A 19,110-nucleotide genomic window follows, 5' to 3' on the forward strand; every position below is an offset into this window, starting at 1 on the left:
GCACACAGTATTCCAGATAGTAGCACATATCATGCTTAACCTCTCTTGGGTAGGGGGCAGTATTTTCACGGCCGGATGAAAAACGTACCCAAATTAAACGGCCTACTACTCGGGCCCAGGAACTGGAATATGCATAGTATTAGTAGATTTGGATAGAAAACACTCTGACGTTTCTAAAACTGTTTGAATGATTTCTGTTATACTCACAGACCTCATATGGCAGGCAAAAACCTGAGAAAAATCCAACCAGGAAGTGGGAAATCTGGTTCTTGTAGTCTTTTCAAGTCATTGCCTATCTAACACAGTGACTTAGGGTTCATTTTGCACTTCCTAAGGCTTCCACTAGATGTCAACAGTCTTTAGAACCTAGTTTCAGGCTTTTGCAGTGAACAGAGAGCGAACAAGAAGGCTGGGAAGTTGGTGACTCAGAAAATTACATGAGTTTTGTGGCGCGCGTTCACGTGATGAGGTAGCTGTGTTCCAAAACGTTTTTCAAAACATTGGAATCGTCCGGGTTGGAATATTAAAGTTTTATGTTAAAAAGGCCCTAAAGATTGATGCTATACAACGTTTGACATGTTTCAACGAACTTAAATATAACTTTATTAACTTTTTGTCGTGAAATTTTGGGCGCGCTTCCTACATTTGGAGTAGCAAAGAACAAGGAGGTATTTGGACATAAATGGACTTTATCGAACAAAACAACATTTATTGTGGACCTGGGATTCCTGGAAGTGCCTTCTAATGAAGATCAAAGGTAAGTGAATATTTGTAATGCTATTTATGATTTTAGATGACTCCAAAATGGCAGGTATCTGTATTGCCTGGTGTATGTTTGAGCGCCATATTCAGATTACTGCAAAGTGTGCTTTTCCCGTGAAGCTTTTTTGAAATCTGTCACAGCGGTTGCATAAAGGAGATGGTCATCTATAATTCTTTGAATAACAGTTTAATATTTTATCAACGTTTATGATGTGTATTTTTGTAAATTGTTGTGCTGATTCACCAGCAGTATTGGAGGCAAAATATTTTCTGAACATCACGCGCCAATGTAAAATGCTGTTTTTGGATATAAATATGAACTTTTTCGAACAAAACATACATGTATTGTCTAACATTGAGTCCTAGGAGTGTCATCTGATGAAGATCGTCAAAGGTTAGTGCTTAATTTTAGCTGAATTTCTGGTATTTGTGACCCCTCTCCTGCTTGGAAAATGGCTGTGTGGTTTTTCTTGTGTTGTACCTGTCCTAACATAATCTAACTTTATGCTTTCGCCGTAAAGCCTTTTTGAAAATCGGACAATGTGGTTACATTAAGGAGAAGTGTACCTTTAAAATGGTGTAAAATAATTGAAAGTTCTCAAACATATGACTATGACATTTTGTTGTTTTGAATTTGGCGCTCTGATTTTTCACTGGCTGTTGAATAGTGTGAACCGTGGGTGGGACGCTAGCGTCCCAAGAGAGGTTAAGGTCTTATTCAGGATAAGCTGTTTACATGCACTTTTGATATCCCGCTCACGAGTATCCCTGAACCCATGAATATTCCTCATTTAAGTTCATATGGGTTAAATGGAATAGTAAGTGAAATGTAGACACCATCTGTAGGTCTATAACCTCTCACATGTAGAGTAATATAATATTAACTCCTGTATAATTATGCATTTCTTGTAGTAGGCCTAAAATTATACAACAAATGTTAATTGTGTCTTGAGAACAGGAGTTGAGAAATAGGATTTCTGTCTTTCAGCATCTCTTGAGAAAATGTGAATGTACGTGGAACTTATCTTTTGCAATTATGCAAACCAGATAAAATATGCACCCAAGACGAACTGAAGTCTTATCAGAAACAGTTTATCGTTTTCTCAGTTTTTCATTTCCATAAAACCAGTCAAACTGATGACATTTGGACATTTTGCACGGGAACAATCTTTCCACTGTTCTGGAGTTATTGCATTTTCTCCCCGGTCCCTAAATGAAACAGACAACTTTACCGTGTTAACTGGATTATACCGCATTCATTCTATCGATTAAAGACATTCTGGTGAGCAATACTTTTTTTGGTCTTCTGGGCAACCAGTTATGACAGAAGAGAAGCTGCATGTATCTAACTATAGTTGACAAATGGCCTACCAAATGTTGGAAATTATAAGCAGAAACGTATCTAAATTAGGGGTGAAAGTAAGCTATACTGTCCAGTGGACTACGGTGTATCAGCAAAATACATTCTTATGGAATTATTATGATGGATGGAACTGCGCAGGTATAGCCTACTTTAAGTGATTTGTTTGATAATCAGATGAAAAAAAAAAAAGAATAATCACAACACCCATGATACGTGAAACCGAGCCTGCACACAGCGAAAAACAACAGTAAACGGGATAAGATATTTACATGCCACAGTATCCCATCTAACATCAGCATATCCCAGGCATCTTATCCAGGTTTCTCATAACTGGGATAAAAGCTTTTTGGGGGTTATTGTAAAAGAGATATGATGTTACACTCAAAAAACTAAATACTTGAGTATCCTGAATAACGAGATATTGGTGGGCATGTAAACATGGTCAATGAGTTAGTATATTTCTAGCTGCTAACGTCTGATCTACTCTTACTTCCTCATACCACTTCTTCTCGTTTCTATTTGTGGTGTAAAATATGTCACATGACTACTTCCACATAACTTAACAATGGATGCCCCCGGACACACAAACTTTTTGTTATTCTATCCTCATGTGGACCTAAAATTGATTTCCATTCAAAATCCAATTTTTCCTAACCTCTTACCCTAATTGTAACCTTAACCCAAAGCTTAAAATAGCCTTTGTTCTCATGGGGATGTGGGAAATGTCCCCACGGTGGAACATTATTCTTGTTTTACTATCCTTGTGGGGACTATGTCTTTAGATAGAAGAACCAAGCCACACACACTTCATGTGAACAGGGTCTCATTGCCTCCATTGAAGCAGCCCTCTCGTAAAGTCATGTGATTAGCAGGTGGGGCCAATTTGACTCAAACACACACTAAGATTAGCCTACAACTACAACTGTTTCAAATGAAAACATTAATGACGACAACCACACACAACTACAACCACATCAATTTCAGGAGGGGAAACGGTGAAACAGGCAGAGGGGAGGACAGGGAGGAGTATAATTTATGGCTGTATTGATTTCCAATGCTCCTTTATGGGCCTTTTATGTCAGTTTAGCACTTTGGCAACACTTGCTTTAGTGCCACATCAATACTGCACACTGGCACTGAGCTAGAGACGGGAGTGTGAGTGAGAGAACGCGCGTGAGAGTAGGAGAGAGATTGAATTGTAAATGTGAGTCTTTCATTGAGTGCAAATTTGAGATGAGTTTGAATTGGATCGGGGTGTGCGCACCTGTACGTGAACATACAGTGCATTTGGAAGGTATTCAGACCCCTTGACTTTTTCCACATTGTTACGTTACAGCCTTATTCTAAAATGGATTAAATAAAAACATTTCCTCATTAATCTAGACACATTACCCCATAATGACAAAGTGAAAACAGGTTTTTCAAAATATTTGCAAATTCATAAACAGAAATACCTTATTTACATAAGTATTCACACCCTTTGCTATGAGACTCGAAATTGAGCTCAGGTGTAACCTGTTTCCATTAATCATCCCAGAGATGTTTCTACAACTTGGAGTCCACCTGTCAGTGGTGTAAAGTACTTAAGTAAAATACTACTTAATTCGTTTTTTGGGGTATTGTTGACTACTTTTAACTCACTACATTCCTAAAGAAAATTTACTTTTTACTCCATACACTTTCCCTGACACCCAAAAGTATTCATTACATTTTAAATGGTTAGCGTGACAGAAAAATTGTCTATTTCACACACTTATCAAGAGAACATCCCTACTGCCTCTGATCGACTCACTAAAAACGTTTCATTTGTTAATGATGTCTGAGTGTTGGAGTGTGCCCCTGGCTATCTGTACATTTAAAAAAACAAGAAAATGGTGCCGACTGGTTTGCTTCATATAAGGAACTTGAAAAGATGTATACTTTACCTTTTGATATTTATGTATATTTTAGCAATTACATTTACTTTTGATACTTAAGTATATTTAAAACCAAATACTTTTACTCAAGTAGTATTTTACTGGGTGACTTTTACTTGAGACCTTTTCTATTAAGGTATCTTTACTTTTACGCAAGTATGACAATTGGGTACTTTTTCCACCACCTGTGGTAAGTTCAATTGATTGGTCACGAAACTTCGTCAGCCGGTGATTGTCAAGCAAATAACAGTCGGTCTCACGGCAATTGACCGTTAATTAACAAATACATTTAGCATTTCCGGCTTCCACACAAGCCATTGATGCAGACCTTTGGAACATCTACACCTTCACAATATATCCATTATTTATTTTAGACAGGTCTAACGAAGCATGATATGAAGAAAATGTAGTCTATTTCAGAAGAACAGAATAGCATACTCTGAGTTGTCCTTTGGTCCTGATCTGGCAAGGCAAATTGTCTTTGGGCAACAAGTTTATTTAGCTGACAAGATTTGCTTAGAATTCCGAGGCATTATTTTATAGTATGTTGAATACAATTGACCACAGCTGAATAAAATAGACTGGAGGGAGTGTGCACATGCGGCTATTGTGTGTTGAGCGGTTAACAAAGAAATAGGTATTCCTATATGGTTAATTTAGAGTTATTTATGTAACTTTAGTTCTACAAATGTTGGGCTATACGTTTGGATTTTTAATACATTCTAAGGCTGCATGACGCGACTAATGATGATTTGAAAAATGTTGCTTGAAAGACATGAGCTCTGCTTTGTTTTTTGTGTGCAGGCTGTACACTACATCAGTCACTCATTCACAATTTGACAAGCAGTTGATAATGCCTAGAATTTCATGGCGGCGTCCCCTTTGTGTGGCCGTAATGCACCTTAAAAAAATCCATGTCTTCTGCTGCGTTACGCGCTTCTCCCCGAGTGATGCACGCTCCATCACGTGATTGGGTCGTTGTCACAGGCCACAAGTGAAGACACATCGGGGACGCAACTACGTGTGTCCTTATCCAATTCCAAGGTGCATATTGAAGAGATTGGAAGAACTGTCCACATTTACTTTGTCAGCCAACAATACGAGTAGGCCTAACGAACAGCAAAAACACTAGCCTGTCAATCTACTATCCCCCATGAAACGCATGCCAGCTTATGTATGCCAGTTAGCCTCTACACCCTTTGTAAAGCAGATTAATGTGATTAATTTTAAGAAGTTATTTGGCCACTTTAGTTGTGATACAAACCTTATAAAAAACATATAGGCCCATGGGCTAGGCTACATGACGTGTGCGACTAAGATTAAAAAATGTAGCAAAAAAAAGGCATTGTTTCTTATGCTGGGCATCATTCCCAAGAGATAATATATAATTCACAAGTGATAGGATAATATTGTCACTATTCTTGATTGAATCTTGTCTTTACATACAGTGAGGGAAAAAAACGCATTTGGTCCCCTGCTGATTTTGTACGTTTGCCCACTGACAAAGAAAGGATCAGTCTATAATTTTAATGGTAGGTTTATTTGAACAGTGAGAGACAGAATAACAACAAAAAAATACAGAAAAACGCATGTCAAAATGACTTGCATTTTAATGAGGGAAATAAGTATTTGACCCCTCTGCAAAACATGACTTAGTACTTGGTGGCAAAACCCTTGTTGGCAATCACAGAGGTCAGATGTTTCTTGTAGTTGGCCACCAGGTTTGCACACATTTCAGGAGGGATTTTGTCCCACTCCTCTTTGCAGATCTTCTCCAAGTCATTAAGGTTTCAAGGCTGACGTTTGCCAACTCGAACCTTCAGCTCCCTCCACAGATTTTCTATGGGATTAAGGTCTGGAGATTGGCTAGGCCACTCCAGGACCTTAATGTGCTTCTTCTTGAGCCACTCCTTTGTTGCCTTGGCTGTGTGTTTTGGGTCATTGTCATGCTGGAATACCCATCCACGACCCATTTTCAATGCCCTGGCTGAGGGAAGGAGGTTCTCACCCAAGAGTTGACGGTACATGGCCCCGTCCATCGTCCCTTTGATGCGGTGAAGTTGTCCTGTCCCCTTAGCAGAAAAACACCCCCAAAGCATAATGTTTCCACCTCCATGTTTGACGGTGGGGATGGTGTTCTTGGGGTCATAGGCAGCATTCCTCCTCCAAACACGGCGAGTTGAGGCCAAAGACTCCATTTTGGTCTCATCTAACCACAACACTTTCACCCAGTTGTCCTCTGAATCATTCAGATGTTCATTGGCAAACTGTGCTTTCTTGAGCAGGCGGACCTTGCGGGCGCTGCAGGATTTCAGTCCTTCACGGTGTAGTGTGTTACCAATTGTTTTCTTGGTGTCTATGGTCCCAACTGCCTTGAGATCATTGACAAGATCCTCCCGTGTAGTTCTGGGCGGATTCCTCACCGTTGTCATGATCATTGCAACTCCACGAGGTGAGATCTTGCATGGAGCCCCAGGCCGAGGGAGATTGGCAGTTCTTTTGTGTTTCTTCCATTTGCGAATAATCGCACCAACTGTTGTCACCTTCTCACCAAGCTGCTTGGCGATGGTCTTGTAGCCCATTCCATCCTTGTGTAGGTCTACAATCTTGTCCCTGACATCCTTGGAGAGCTCTTTGGTCTTGGCCATGGTGGAGAGTTTGGAATCTGATTGATTGATTGCTTCTGTGGACAGGTGTCTTTTATACAGGTAACAAACTGAGATTAGGAACACTCCCTTTAAGAGTGCGCTCCTAATCTCAGCTCGGTACCTGTATAAAAGACACCTGGGAGCCAGAAATGTTTCTGATTGAGAGGGGGTCAAATACTTATTTCCCTCATTAAAATGCAAATCAATTTATAACATTTTGACATGCGTTTTTTTCTGGATTTTTTTATTGTTATTGTGCCTCTCACTGTTCAAATAAACCTACCATTAAAATTATAGACTGATCATTTTTGTCAGTGGGCAAACGTACAGAATCAGCAGGGGATCAAATACTTTTTCCCCCTCACTGTATACTAAATAATGTGTGAAATTTGATTTAGAATGGACCATTATCATGCACCTGTATTGAAACAGGGTCAGCGGGGAAAAATACATGTCATCTACAGTGCCTTGCAAAAAGTATTCATGCCCCTTGGCCTTTTTCCTATTTTGTTGCATTACAACCTGTAATTTAAATTGATTTTTATTTGGATTTCATGTAATGGACATACACAAAATAGTCCAAATTGGTGAAGTGAAAAAAAACTTGTTTCAAGAAATTATACAAAATAAAAACGGAAAAGCGGTGCGTCCCTATGTATTCACCCCCTTTGCTATGAAGCCCCTAAATAAGATCGGGACTAAGTGTCACACAATCTAAGTGTCACATGATCTCAGTATAAATATATATTATATACACACACACACACACACGTTCTGAAAGGCCCCAGACTCTGCAACACCACCAAGCAAGCGGCACTATGAAGACCAAGGAGCTCACCAAACAGGTCAGGGACAAAGTTGTGGAGAAGTACAGATCAGGGTTGGGTTATAAAAAAATATCCGAAACTTTGAACATACCACGGAGCGCCATTAAATCCTTTATTAAAAAATTGAAAGAATATGGCACAACAAACCTGTCAAGAAGGGCCACCCACCAAAACTAACAGACCAGGCAAGGAGGGCATTAATCAGAGAGGCAACAAAGAGACCAAAGATAACCCTGAAGGAGCTACAAAGCTTCAGAGCAGAGATTGGAGTATCTGTCTATAGGACCACTTTAAGCCATACACTCCACAGAGCTGGGCTTTACGGAAGAGTGGCCAGAAAAAATCCATTGCTTAAAGAAAAAAATAAGCAAACACGTTTGGTGTTCGCCTAAAAGGCATGTGGGAGACTGCCCAAACATGTGGAATAAGGTACTCTGGTCAGATGAGACTAAAATTCAGCTTTTTGGCCATCATGGAAAACGCTATGTCTGGCGCAAACCCAACACCACAAGAACACCATCCCCACAGTGAAGCATGTTGGTGGCAGCATCATGCTGTGGGGGGATGTTTTCCATCGGCAGGTACTGGGAAACTGGTCAGAATTGAAGGAATGATGGATGGCGCTAAATACAGGGAAATTCTTGAGGGAAACCTGTTTCAGTCTTCCAGAGATTTGAGACTGGGATGGAGGTTCACCTTCCAGTAGGACAATGACCCCAAGCATACTGCTAAAGCAACACTCGAGTGGTTTAACCTGTTTGGGATAGGGGGCAGTATTTTCACGGCCAGATAAAAAAAACGTACCCTATTTAATCTGGTTACTACTCTTGCCCAGAAACTAGAATATGCATATAACTAGTAGATTTGGATAGAAAACACTCTAATGTTTCTAAGACTGTTTGAATGGTGTCTGTGAGTATAACAGAACTCATATGGCAGGCAAAAACCTGAGAAGATTCCAGGCAGGAAGTGGAATAGTCTAGTCAAAGCCAATACATCAATCCAATTGAGAATCTGTGGTATGACTTAAAGATTGCTGTACACCAGCGGAACCCATCCAACTTGAAGGAGCTGGAGCAGTTTTGCCTTGAAGAAGGGGCAAAAATCTCAGTGGCTAGATGTGCCAAGCTTATAGAGACATACCCCAAGAGACATGCAGCTGTAATTGCTGCAAAAGGTGGCTCTACAAAGTATTGACTTTGGGGGGGATAGTTATGCACGCTCAAGTTCAGTTTCTGTCTTCATTTCTTGTTTGTTTCACAAATAACACATTTATTTTCAAAGTGGTAGGCATGTTGTGTAAATCAAATGATACAAAGCCCCAAAAAAATCAAATAGGGGGTGAATACCTTCGCAGGCCACTGTTTGCACTTAAAATAGTGAACTGAGGACACTTATCCCCGTTGTTTATTTTCATGCCAGCCATGTAGGCTATACTCCTGTTGTAAAGATAAGTAACATGCTTCATTTTAAGAAAGCTTAGAAATAAATATAGTAGGCCTAGCCTAAAGAAAGCTGATCCTCCTATTTTTAGTAGAGGCCATCACTGTTTTATCACGCAATTGCATAGCCTATTGAAATGTTGCACAACATGAGCTCATGGGACTTATGAAGTGTGATTAGATTTTCGAATACATTTGCATTGATGTCAGAGTGATTAGATGGATAGAGTGCTGAGTACCAGGCAGTTAGCAAGTTTTGTAGGCTACTAATGACCATCAGCAGCATTACAGCTTGGAGAAGCCTAATTACCGTGACTAAACGGTTATGTGGAATTTGACTGCCTTCATGACACGTGACCGCCTGGAAATACTGTCACAGCAACAGTCCTAGACATGATTTGGGAAGGCACACCTGTCTATATAAAAAGGTCCCACAGTTGACTGTGCATGTCAGAGCAAAAACCAAGCCATGAGGTCAAAGGAATTGTCTGTATAACTCAGAGACAGGATTGTGTCGAGGCACCGATCTGGGGAAGGGTACCAAAACATTTCTGAAGCATTGAAGGTCCCCAAGAACACGGTGGCCTCCGTCATTCCTAAATGGAAGAAGTTTGGAACCACCAAGACTCTTCCTGGAACTGGCTGTTTGGACAAACTGAGCAATTGGGGGTGAAGGGCCTTGGTCAAGGAGGTGACCAAGAACCCAATGGTCACTCTGAAAGAGCTCCAGAGTTCCTCTGTGGAGATGGGAGAACCTTCCAGAAGGACAACCATCTCCGCAGCACTCCACCAATCAGGCCTTTATGGTAGAGTGGCCAGACGGAAGCCACTCAGCTAAAGGCACAAGACAGCCCGCTTGGAGTTTGCCAAAAGGCACCTAAAGGATTCTCAGACCATGACAAACAAGATTCTCTGGTCTGATGAAACCAAGAGTGAACTCTTTGGCCTGAATGCCAAGCGTCATGACTGGAGGAAACCTGGCACCATCCCTACGGTGAAGCATGGTGGTGGCAGCATCATGCTGTGGGGATGTTTTTCAGCGGCAGGGGCTGGGAGACTAGTCAAGATCGAGGGAAAGATGAACAGAGAAAAGTACAGAGAGATCCTTGATGAAAACCAGAGTGCTCAGGACCTCAGACTGGGGCGAAGGTTCACCTTCCAACAGGACAACGACCCTACACACACAGTGGCTTCGGGACAAGCCCAGCCAGAGCCTGGAATTGAACCCAATCTAAAATCTCTGGAGACCTGAAAATAGCTGTGCAGCGACGCTCCCCATTCAACCTGACAGAGCTTGAGAGGATCTGCAGAGAAGAATGGGAGTAACTCCCCAAACACAGGTGTGCCAAGCTTGTAGCATCATACCGAAGAGGACTCTAGGCTGTAATCGCTTCCAAAGGTGCTTCAACAAAGTACTGAGTGAAGGGTCTGAATATTTATGTACATTTGCACACAAAAAAAATTCACCAAACCCGTTTTTGCTTTGCCATTCTGGGGTATATTGCGTAGATTAATGAGGGGAAAAAACGATTTAATCCATTTAAGAATAAGGCTGTGTTGTAACAAAATGTGGAAGTCGTCAAGGGGTCTGAATACTTTCCGAATGCACCGTACGTGTTACAGGTGTGTTCATCTACATAGATTATGCCCAAACGTGTGTGTGTGTGTGTGTGCGTGTGTGACTGACCGGTCACAGGAGCAGGCCACCATCAGACTGAGGAGGTTGTAGATTATGAAGGTGAAGATGACAGCTGTGATGGTTCCTCGAGGTATGGAGTAGCTAGGGTTCTTCAGGTCACCTGGGACACAGCACAACACCAGGTCAGACACACACGTCTCTGATCTCTTGGATAACTCCTGAACAACCCCTTTGAAAACTGAGCAGCTAAATTGAAATTCCATCTCTCCACCCATTGATCAAACATCCATTTCTTACCTGACATGTTGGATCCGGCCATGATGCCTGTGCACCCGTTAAACATGACAGCAAACACCGTAGCAAAGGACATCATGGTTCCTGTTGTGTAGTCCACAGCATAATCAGCTAGGGAAGGGGGGGATTTAGAAATCAATTCAATCAGCTCCATGTCCGAATCCACCCCAAATTCAGATATTAACAAAAAACATGGAATTGATGAACATACATGCCTCTTGGAATTCAAAAAGTACAGAAGTGCCATATCTCGCCATCGCAGGTTCAACTATAGTTTGTGTTACATATAAAAGCCATTGACTTTTAACCCACTTCTCATTGCCACTGTAAAGCTTACCCTCCAAACAAAGTGTGTCATTTTGTTGCCAACAGGGTCTTTGAAGGTGCTGTGTGTGTCAGTGTGACTGAGTTATGGCGATTAGCAGGGTAATCATGAGGTTGATTTCCACACTGAAAATAAATCCCTCAGCTCAGTGAGGTTGGTATGTTATGGTGGAAATGGGGAGCCAAAGGATATTTACGATACCCACTAATTACAACTAAATAATGAATTACCTTTTTCACTGCCAGCAACCCTGGTAAACATTGAGCAAAACAAGAGGCTTAAACCTATAATTGGTGTGCGTGTGTCTAAGATAATAAACAAGTAAATTCTGCCACCATAAAGTATGCATAACTGACATTACTAGCCTGTTCAACCTCTTTCGTATTGTCTGAGATCCCTAAAGATTGGAAAGCTTCCGCGGTCATCCCCCTCTTCGAAGGGGGAGACACTTGACTCAAATTGTTACAGACCTATATCCATCCCGCCCTGCCTTTCTAAAGTCTTCGAAAGCCAAGTTAAACAGATCACAGGCCATTTCGAATCCCACCGTACCTTCTCCGCTATGCAATCTGGTTTCCGAGCTGGTCATGGGTGCACCTCAGCAACGCTCAATGTCCTAAACTATATAATAACCGCCATCGATAAGAGACAGTACTGTGCAGCCGTATTCATCGACCAGGCCAAGGCTCTCGACTGTCAATCACCGCATTCTTATCAGCAGACTCAATAGCCTTGGTTTCTCAAATGACTGCCTCGCCTGGTTCACCAACTACTTCACAGAGTTCAGTGTGTCAAATCAGAGGGCCTGTTGTCCGGACCTCTGGCAGTCTATGGGGGTGCCACAGGGTTCAATTCTCGGGCTGACTCTTTTCATATCAATGATGTCGCTCTTGCTGCTGGGGATTCTCTGATCCACCTCTATGCAGACGACACCATTCTGTATACATCTGGCCCTTCTTTGGACACTGTGTTAACAAACCTCCAAACAAGCTTCAATGGCATTCAACACTCCTTCCGTGGCCTCTAACTGCTCTTAAATGCAGGTAAAACTAAATGCATGCTCTGCAACCGATCGCTGCCTGCACCCGCCCGCCCAGCATCACTACTCTGGACGGTTCTGACTTACCTAGGTGTCTGATTAGACTAAACTTTCCTTCCAGACTCACATTAAGCATCTCCAATCCAAAATTAAATCTATAAATCAGGTTCCTACTTCGCAACAATGTCCTCACTCATGCTACCAAACATACCCTTGTAAAACGTACTATCCTACCGATCCTTGACTTCAGGCGATGTCATTTACGAAATAACCTCCAACACTCTACTCAGAAAATTGGATGTAGTCTATCACAGTGCCATCCGTTTTGTCACTAAAGCCCCATATACTACCCACCACTGCGACCTGTATGCTCTCGCTGGCTGGCCCTCACTACATATCCGTCGCCAAACCCACTGGCTCCAGGTCATCTATAAGTCTTTGCTAGGCAAAACCCCCACCTCATCCCAGCTCACGGGTCACCATAGCAACACCCACCCGTAGCACGCGCTCCAGCAGGTATATTTCACTGGTCATCCCCAAAGCCAACACCTCCTTTCCTTCCAGTTCTCTGCTGCCAATGACTGGAACGAATTGCATGTCACTGAAGCTGGAGACTTACATCTCCCTCACTAACTATAAGCATCAGCTGTCCGAGCAGCTTACCAATCACTGTACCTGTACACAGCCCATCTGTAAACAGCCCACCCAACTACTTCATCCCCATATTGTTATTTTTTTGTTACTCTTTTGCACCCCAGTATCTCTATCCCATGTGGAACTCTGTTGTTGTTTTTGTCACACTGCTTTGCTTTATCTTGGCCAGGTCGCAATTGTAAATGAGAACTTGTTCTCAACTGGCCTACTTGCTTAAAAAAATTGTTTAAAAAATTATAATTATAACATGAGACAACACTCACATGCTTATGCTCACACTAATAATGCTTTGCTATATTAAATTCTTTAAAGATGCACTATGCAGAAATTGCTCCGCCATTTCCTGGTTGCTAAAATTCTAATTACAGTTTGTGAGAAAACAAACAAGCATAGTGTAGAGAATCTTGTACCATCTAAACTGCTGTGAAATATACATTCCATAAACCAAAAATATTGTATTACCAGCTGTTTGAAGCGGGTGTAGAAAACTGAAAGCAAATGACGAATGAAACTTAAGAGCGTGAAGCATAGAAATAGCGCACATAGAACACATCTACTGCTTCTTAGACTTGCTTTCAATGCAAATTACAGATCTATTACACACACTTCTATGTGAATTTGGTAGGGGCACCCAAAAAGTTACATATTGCAGCTTAAATCAAGTGCAATTCTATTTAGAATGACACATTCATTAAGCACACAGATTTATATTGGTGCACAGCACTCACACATGACGACCCCCCCCCGCCATCGCGCAGACAGACCCCCTTTCTCACCATCCAGGTTGCCCAGGAGTGTGTTCAGTTTAAAGCCGGTGAAGTTGGCCATGGTCGGTGGCTGTGGCCCCGTGCTGTTGTGGATGGGCGGAGCGGCGGGCAGGAGGATGGTGCGTGGGCGCACGGCAAAGAAGCTGATAAAGATGGTGGCCAGCACCAGCATGACCACCAGGAAGATGATGAAGGAGGCTTTGGCGTAGATCTCTGCCCCCACCAGACACACAAGCAAGCAGAGGAGGAGGATGCCGGTGGCATAGAGCAACGACCACCAGTACCCCGCTGGCAACACCTGGAGGGAACCCGCTGGGCTCACCCCATCTGGAGAGGGAAAGGAGAGATGGGGGTGAGAAGAGGAGGTGAGGTAAGTGAGGGGGTTTGTAGGTTAAAAGGTGAGGAGGTTGATGAGAAGATGAGGGAGTGAAGGAATGAGGTGATAGTTGAAACAGACCATGAAAAGGTCAAAGGGTTGTAATCCAATTCCATTTAAATTGTTCAGTTTGATTCAATAAGCTTTCAAAATGGGCATGTCATGCATGAGTAGACATTGTCAAAGCAGATTAGTTTTACATCAAATACAATATACTAAAAAAGTAGTCTGGCAATATAAACAGAGCACAGGTTGGTATTTATTGGGATGACTCATGTACTGGAGGCAGCTCTGCAGGGTTGTCACTAGCTGGCACAGCAAAAAGCAATACAATCAGATTTTAAACCTAACCTTAACCACACTGGCAACCTTATGCCTAAGCCTTACCTTTATTAAGATCAAAAAGTAATTATTTGTTTTCATAAATGTATACAATAATTGCCAATTTCGAATTTGCCACTGGCCCATCTAATAGAAATCACTCAGCTCTGCCTCCAGGACAAGATTCATCCGAATAAATATTGACCCACAAACAGAGCAGGAAGAGGGTTAGAGAGTATGGCTGTATACCTTCTGGAAGCCCGAAAGTTGCTACTATGGCCTCGACCAGACCCAGGATATAGAGGGCACTGCTACACACATTAGCCAGGAAGAACATGACGCCTAGACTGCCCCCAAACTCTGGCCCCAACGCACGACTTATCATGTCTGGGGGAGGAGGGGGTTAAGGCTGGGATACACAGGAGTTAAGAGTGAGTGTGTATGTGGACACTATAATGAAGTGAAGGCCTTTAAACTGTGAACGTCATCAGGCACTGAAAGAAATAGGCCCAGGCACAGATTCCCATCCTCCTCTCACACACTCACCATGTGTCTTACAGATAAAGTGAAAACAATACCAGCCATTCACTGACACACACACAAATATCTATACATTGAGGAATGCAATGCTACATTAATGAAACTGAAAGAGCACTGTAAGGTGGAGTGTGTGTGTACAGCAAATGGGCCTGAAATGACATGTCTATACATCTATCATGTACAGCTGTGTGTGTATTGCTGAGGAGGATACAGTAGGCCCCTCCTGCGTCCAGAGCTCCATTGGTTGAGATGGCACACACAGACAGCACGGTCATACTGATGATGAAGTAGGCCACTAAGAACATGGCTATGGCCTGATACAGCCCACACTGGCCCACCACGAAACCTGACGGGAGAGGAGAGAACACAAGGACCACACTACGGTTTAACATTTCAAATCATCTCAAAGTCTCTAACAGGAACTGGGTTTGGTGGTTTAACAACTTCCTTACAGCAAGTTGGACCTTGGAATTTACAGTAATTGTCAACAAGAACATGCAGTGGGGAATTCTCATTGGCTTTCACCTTCACTATACAGTTGAGACAGCAGTTTGACCCTCCTCCCCCAATGCGAAGTCACACAGTAATTATTCATCAAAACACCATGCCAAGGCATCCAGTTATGTTTAAGAAATGTTTTTCAATGTCACACACATTCAAATCAGTTTAGACTGACAATAGCCTATGGCAAAATACCAAACTTCTACAATGCTACCATTTCCTTGCAACATTCAACAATAGGTCAAAATGCAGAACAAGTTACTTCATGCTTTTAACCAAAACAGAAGTCATCCAATTCACTGTACACCACTCCTATGCATTGGAACAGAAGTGCCATATTGTTCCATATAAGGTATAATGCAGTGCTTATGTTATGTGGAATGGCATTCTTGTCTCTCAAACTAGTGGCTGTTTAACGTTTGCGTGTCTACACCCCAGCAGCTGAGGTATCATGAGACAGGGAGCAAGACAGAGTGGAACACACCAAGGCAAGCGAGAGAACACTCACAGACAGTCCACTGTACTTACCGTGAGAACTCTGATAGAATAAAACACCTCTGAACAAAGAAAACAGATGAGAGACATTGAGGAATGGTGATTGTGTTTGTAAACATATCTTCAGATGAATTGTGAATACATTAGGGATAGGGATGTCATTATTGCCATCAGAGATATTGGACCTCCGAGCTCTGCATCATGTGAATGTGATTAATGGCTCGAGACTGAAGTTATAGCGCAAGTAAATAATCAATTTCTTGCAAGAACTACATTTTACTCCATATTGTTAATCCACTTGAAACTACTATATTCCTCCAGTAAGAAAATTGTTGTCGTACATATTTACACATGTATCATCATGACTATGACCCCATAACAATCCATTCCCAATGTGTCACGGGATGCACTCACTACAGTAGGCTCTACCCGTTAACCTACTTTTATCTCCACACCCTTGTACTGTAACACACCAAGGGACTTAAGTGGCAAAAGGGTAATTCCACCAAGTGGAACTTGGTCAACAAGAAAAAAAAACTTGATTTCACCAAATTTGAAAATCCTGTCATAAAGAGCACTTTCAACACGTTCCCATCTCGAGGTTAAAAACAAAAATGACTATAGTAAGTGCCAAATAAAGATCTTAAATCATCCATAAATCCCCGTGTGACAGAGGGAATGGAAGCTTGTTGTGTGCATCAGGGAGGTGCAAATAAATGCAAGCTTCACAAAAAAATGGTTTAGACAGGTTAGACATTTTTATCTATGACTAAAAGGGTTGACGTGCTCTGCCGACCAGCTCGGTTTTCCATCACAAAACACCAGAAAATGGCCAATGAGAGTCGAACCAGGTAAACTGCTTTTACACTACTTAAAAAGCAATATGTGCAACATAATAAAACGAGAGTTCAATTCACGTAACAGGATTGACCTTAAAATGGAGGGACAGATGTAAATAAATCACTACCGAATAAAACAAAAAATACATGGGTTTCCATCGCATTTTCAACTCTACTGATGGTTTTCTAAAAATGTTAAATAATAATATAGCGAGTGTGCCATCTCCAGTATTGGCACTTGTGTTGTAGCCAACAGCGCAGCGCAAGTATAGCCTACATGATGTGGGTATTATTGACAAAATAGATTATTTTGACAAACGGCAGCCAAGTATCGATGATCATGTCACCAGAATAAGCCCCGCGATATTTATTGGAAATGAGCATTAATCTCATCACATTGCACTTTCACCACCCTGTGAAGTTCATCGTCATTTATTTTATTTGTAGTCTAATAAACTGCATGCCTTTCCGATTAGTTTAACTCGTCATCGCGTGACTCCCAAGTTTACTTCGATTAGATGCTTATTATAGCAATATTTGCGAATAAAATCGTTTCCACCTACATCTTGCACAATTCATTTTACCGAAACAAAAATATCCCACCTCGTCTAACGTATTTTGTTTTGTCGACATTTGCAAAGTTTCCCGAAAAGTGTGTCTCCATCAGGCCTGTCATTACATTTTTCAATCAGGAATGTTGAATAAAATTATATTTTAACGTAAAAATATAATTGTATTTAACATTCTGGCTTGTAGAGGTCGTGAGAGTTACTAGTAACTTTCCAGATTCAAACGCTAATTTCTGCCCGATGTAGAATTCAATGCAAGTCAACTTCGGGTTTCCAGGCAACAACTGGCTCAAAGTTACCAACACAGGCCTATAATAAAGCTATTTTGTGGACATTGTAATAAATAACAGTAGGCTATAACGTTACTCACCAATTCGTAGGAAGACCACCACGCTGAACATAGACAGCAAGGTGGGTATCACCACACCAAAGAATGTGGAGAGCTTTTTGGGCCGGCTGTGGTGCGCCGACTTCCGTCTGGAAACTGCCGGGGACTGCTCCACAGCCTCCCTGGCAAGACACGGCTGATGCTCCCCCGACTGCTCATTTACACTCGTGGAGAGGCGATAGTGCAGGAGTGGTGTCCTCTCCGACATGGCAAAGCTGCTGTTGGCTAGTACGACTAACCAGAACTTAAAAACACCCTGTCACCAATTGTGTCGGTTTTATCAACTAAACTAGTTTCTAGAATTCACTCTCAAACATAGAAGCAAAAATCAGTGCGCATGACTTTACTACGACATTGTTTTCTCAAATCATGTAAACAGACGCTGAACAACATTGTCACGCTACAATCGGAATGCTAATCAATATAGTTTGCCTACCTCGATATTAGAAATACAGTTTCTCCTCGTGTGGCCTAACCCCACTTGAAATCAGAGAAAACACTATATTGTAGTGGGCCTACATTACAAACCCCACACTATCGTAAAAGTTGTGCGTCGCATTTGTTGGAACTTTCCAACAATCCGTGAACATTGTGAAGCTTGAGCCATTTAGGTCACGTAATCATACAGCAAATGTTCAAAATAAAAGTCCCCCCTCAAGTAACCTAACGTAGCAGGGGTAAAATAAAGACCTGAGCGGAGTTTTCAGTGGAAGGGAACTTAGGTTGAAGATACTGTATCCCTAAAAACTGAATGCATCCGGTTGTTACCATCGCCAGAACAACCGAATGCATCCAGTTGTTACCATCACCAGAACAACCGAATGCATCCGGTTGTTACCATCGCCAGAACAACCGAATGCATCCAGTTGTTACCATCGCCAGAACAACCGAACGCATCCAGTTGTTACCATCGCCAGGACAACCGAAAGCATCCGGTTGTTACCATCGCCAGAACAACCGAACGCATCCGGTTGTTACCATCGCCAGAACAACCGAACGCATCCGGTTGTTACCATCGCCAGAACAACCGAACGCATCCGGTTGTTACCATCGCCAGAACAACCGAACGCATCCGGTTGTTACCATCGCCAGAACAACCGAATGCATCCAGTTGTGGCCTACACCGTTAAGGGTGAGTTTAAAGTTGCTTAAACATACATTTATTGAAAATACAAACAATATATTATTGAAATCAAATAACATTTTTTTTTTTATTATAATGATGATGTTTTACATTATAGTCCCCTGTAAAAAACAACAACAATAACAACACAATAACGACAACAGTAAATGGTTTTTAACTACTATCAACTCGTAACAGAACAGGATTTAAAAGTTTTGAAGTGAACATTTTCACATTGACCCTGTCTAGGGGTAACTTTGGATGGGGCCACAGTGTCCCCTG

General features: G+C 41.9%; 1 protein-coding gene across 1 annotated transcript in view; it reads right to left on the reverse strand.

The window, feature by feature from the left end:
- LOC106613052 (solute carrier family 12 member 9) overlaps positions 1-18,316 on the reverse strand; it is a 54,385-nt gene extending 36,069 nt beyond the window's left edge. The window contains exons 1-6 of the mRNA XM_045724701.1: positions 17,688-18,316; positions 15,125-15,259; positions 14,623-14,760; positions 13,686-14,003; positions 10,895-11,002; positions 10,646-10,757 (exon numbers count right to left, since the gene is read on the reverse strand). Coding sequence (XP_045580657.1) covers positions 10,646-10,757; positions 10,895-11,002; positions 13,686-14,003; positions 14,623-14,760; positions 15,125-15,259; positions 17,688-17,913 — 1,037 coding nt within the window. The 5' untranslated portion in view covers positions 17,914-18,316. The remainder of the gene's footprint in view (positions 1-10,645; positions 10,758-10,894; positions 11,003-13,685; positions 14,004-14,622; positions 14,761-15,124; positions 15,260-17,687) is intronic.
- Positions 18,317-19,110: the final 794 nt, after the last annotated feature.

Source organism: Salmo salar, chromosome 09 (assembly GCF_965601325.2).
Source record: "Salmo salar chromosome 09, fSalSal1, whole genome shotgun sequence".
Taxonomy (NCBI): Eukaryota; Metazoa; Chordata; class Actinopteri; order Salmoniformes; family Salmonidae; genus Salmo; species Salmo salar.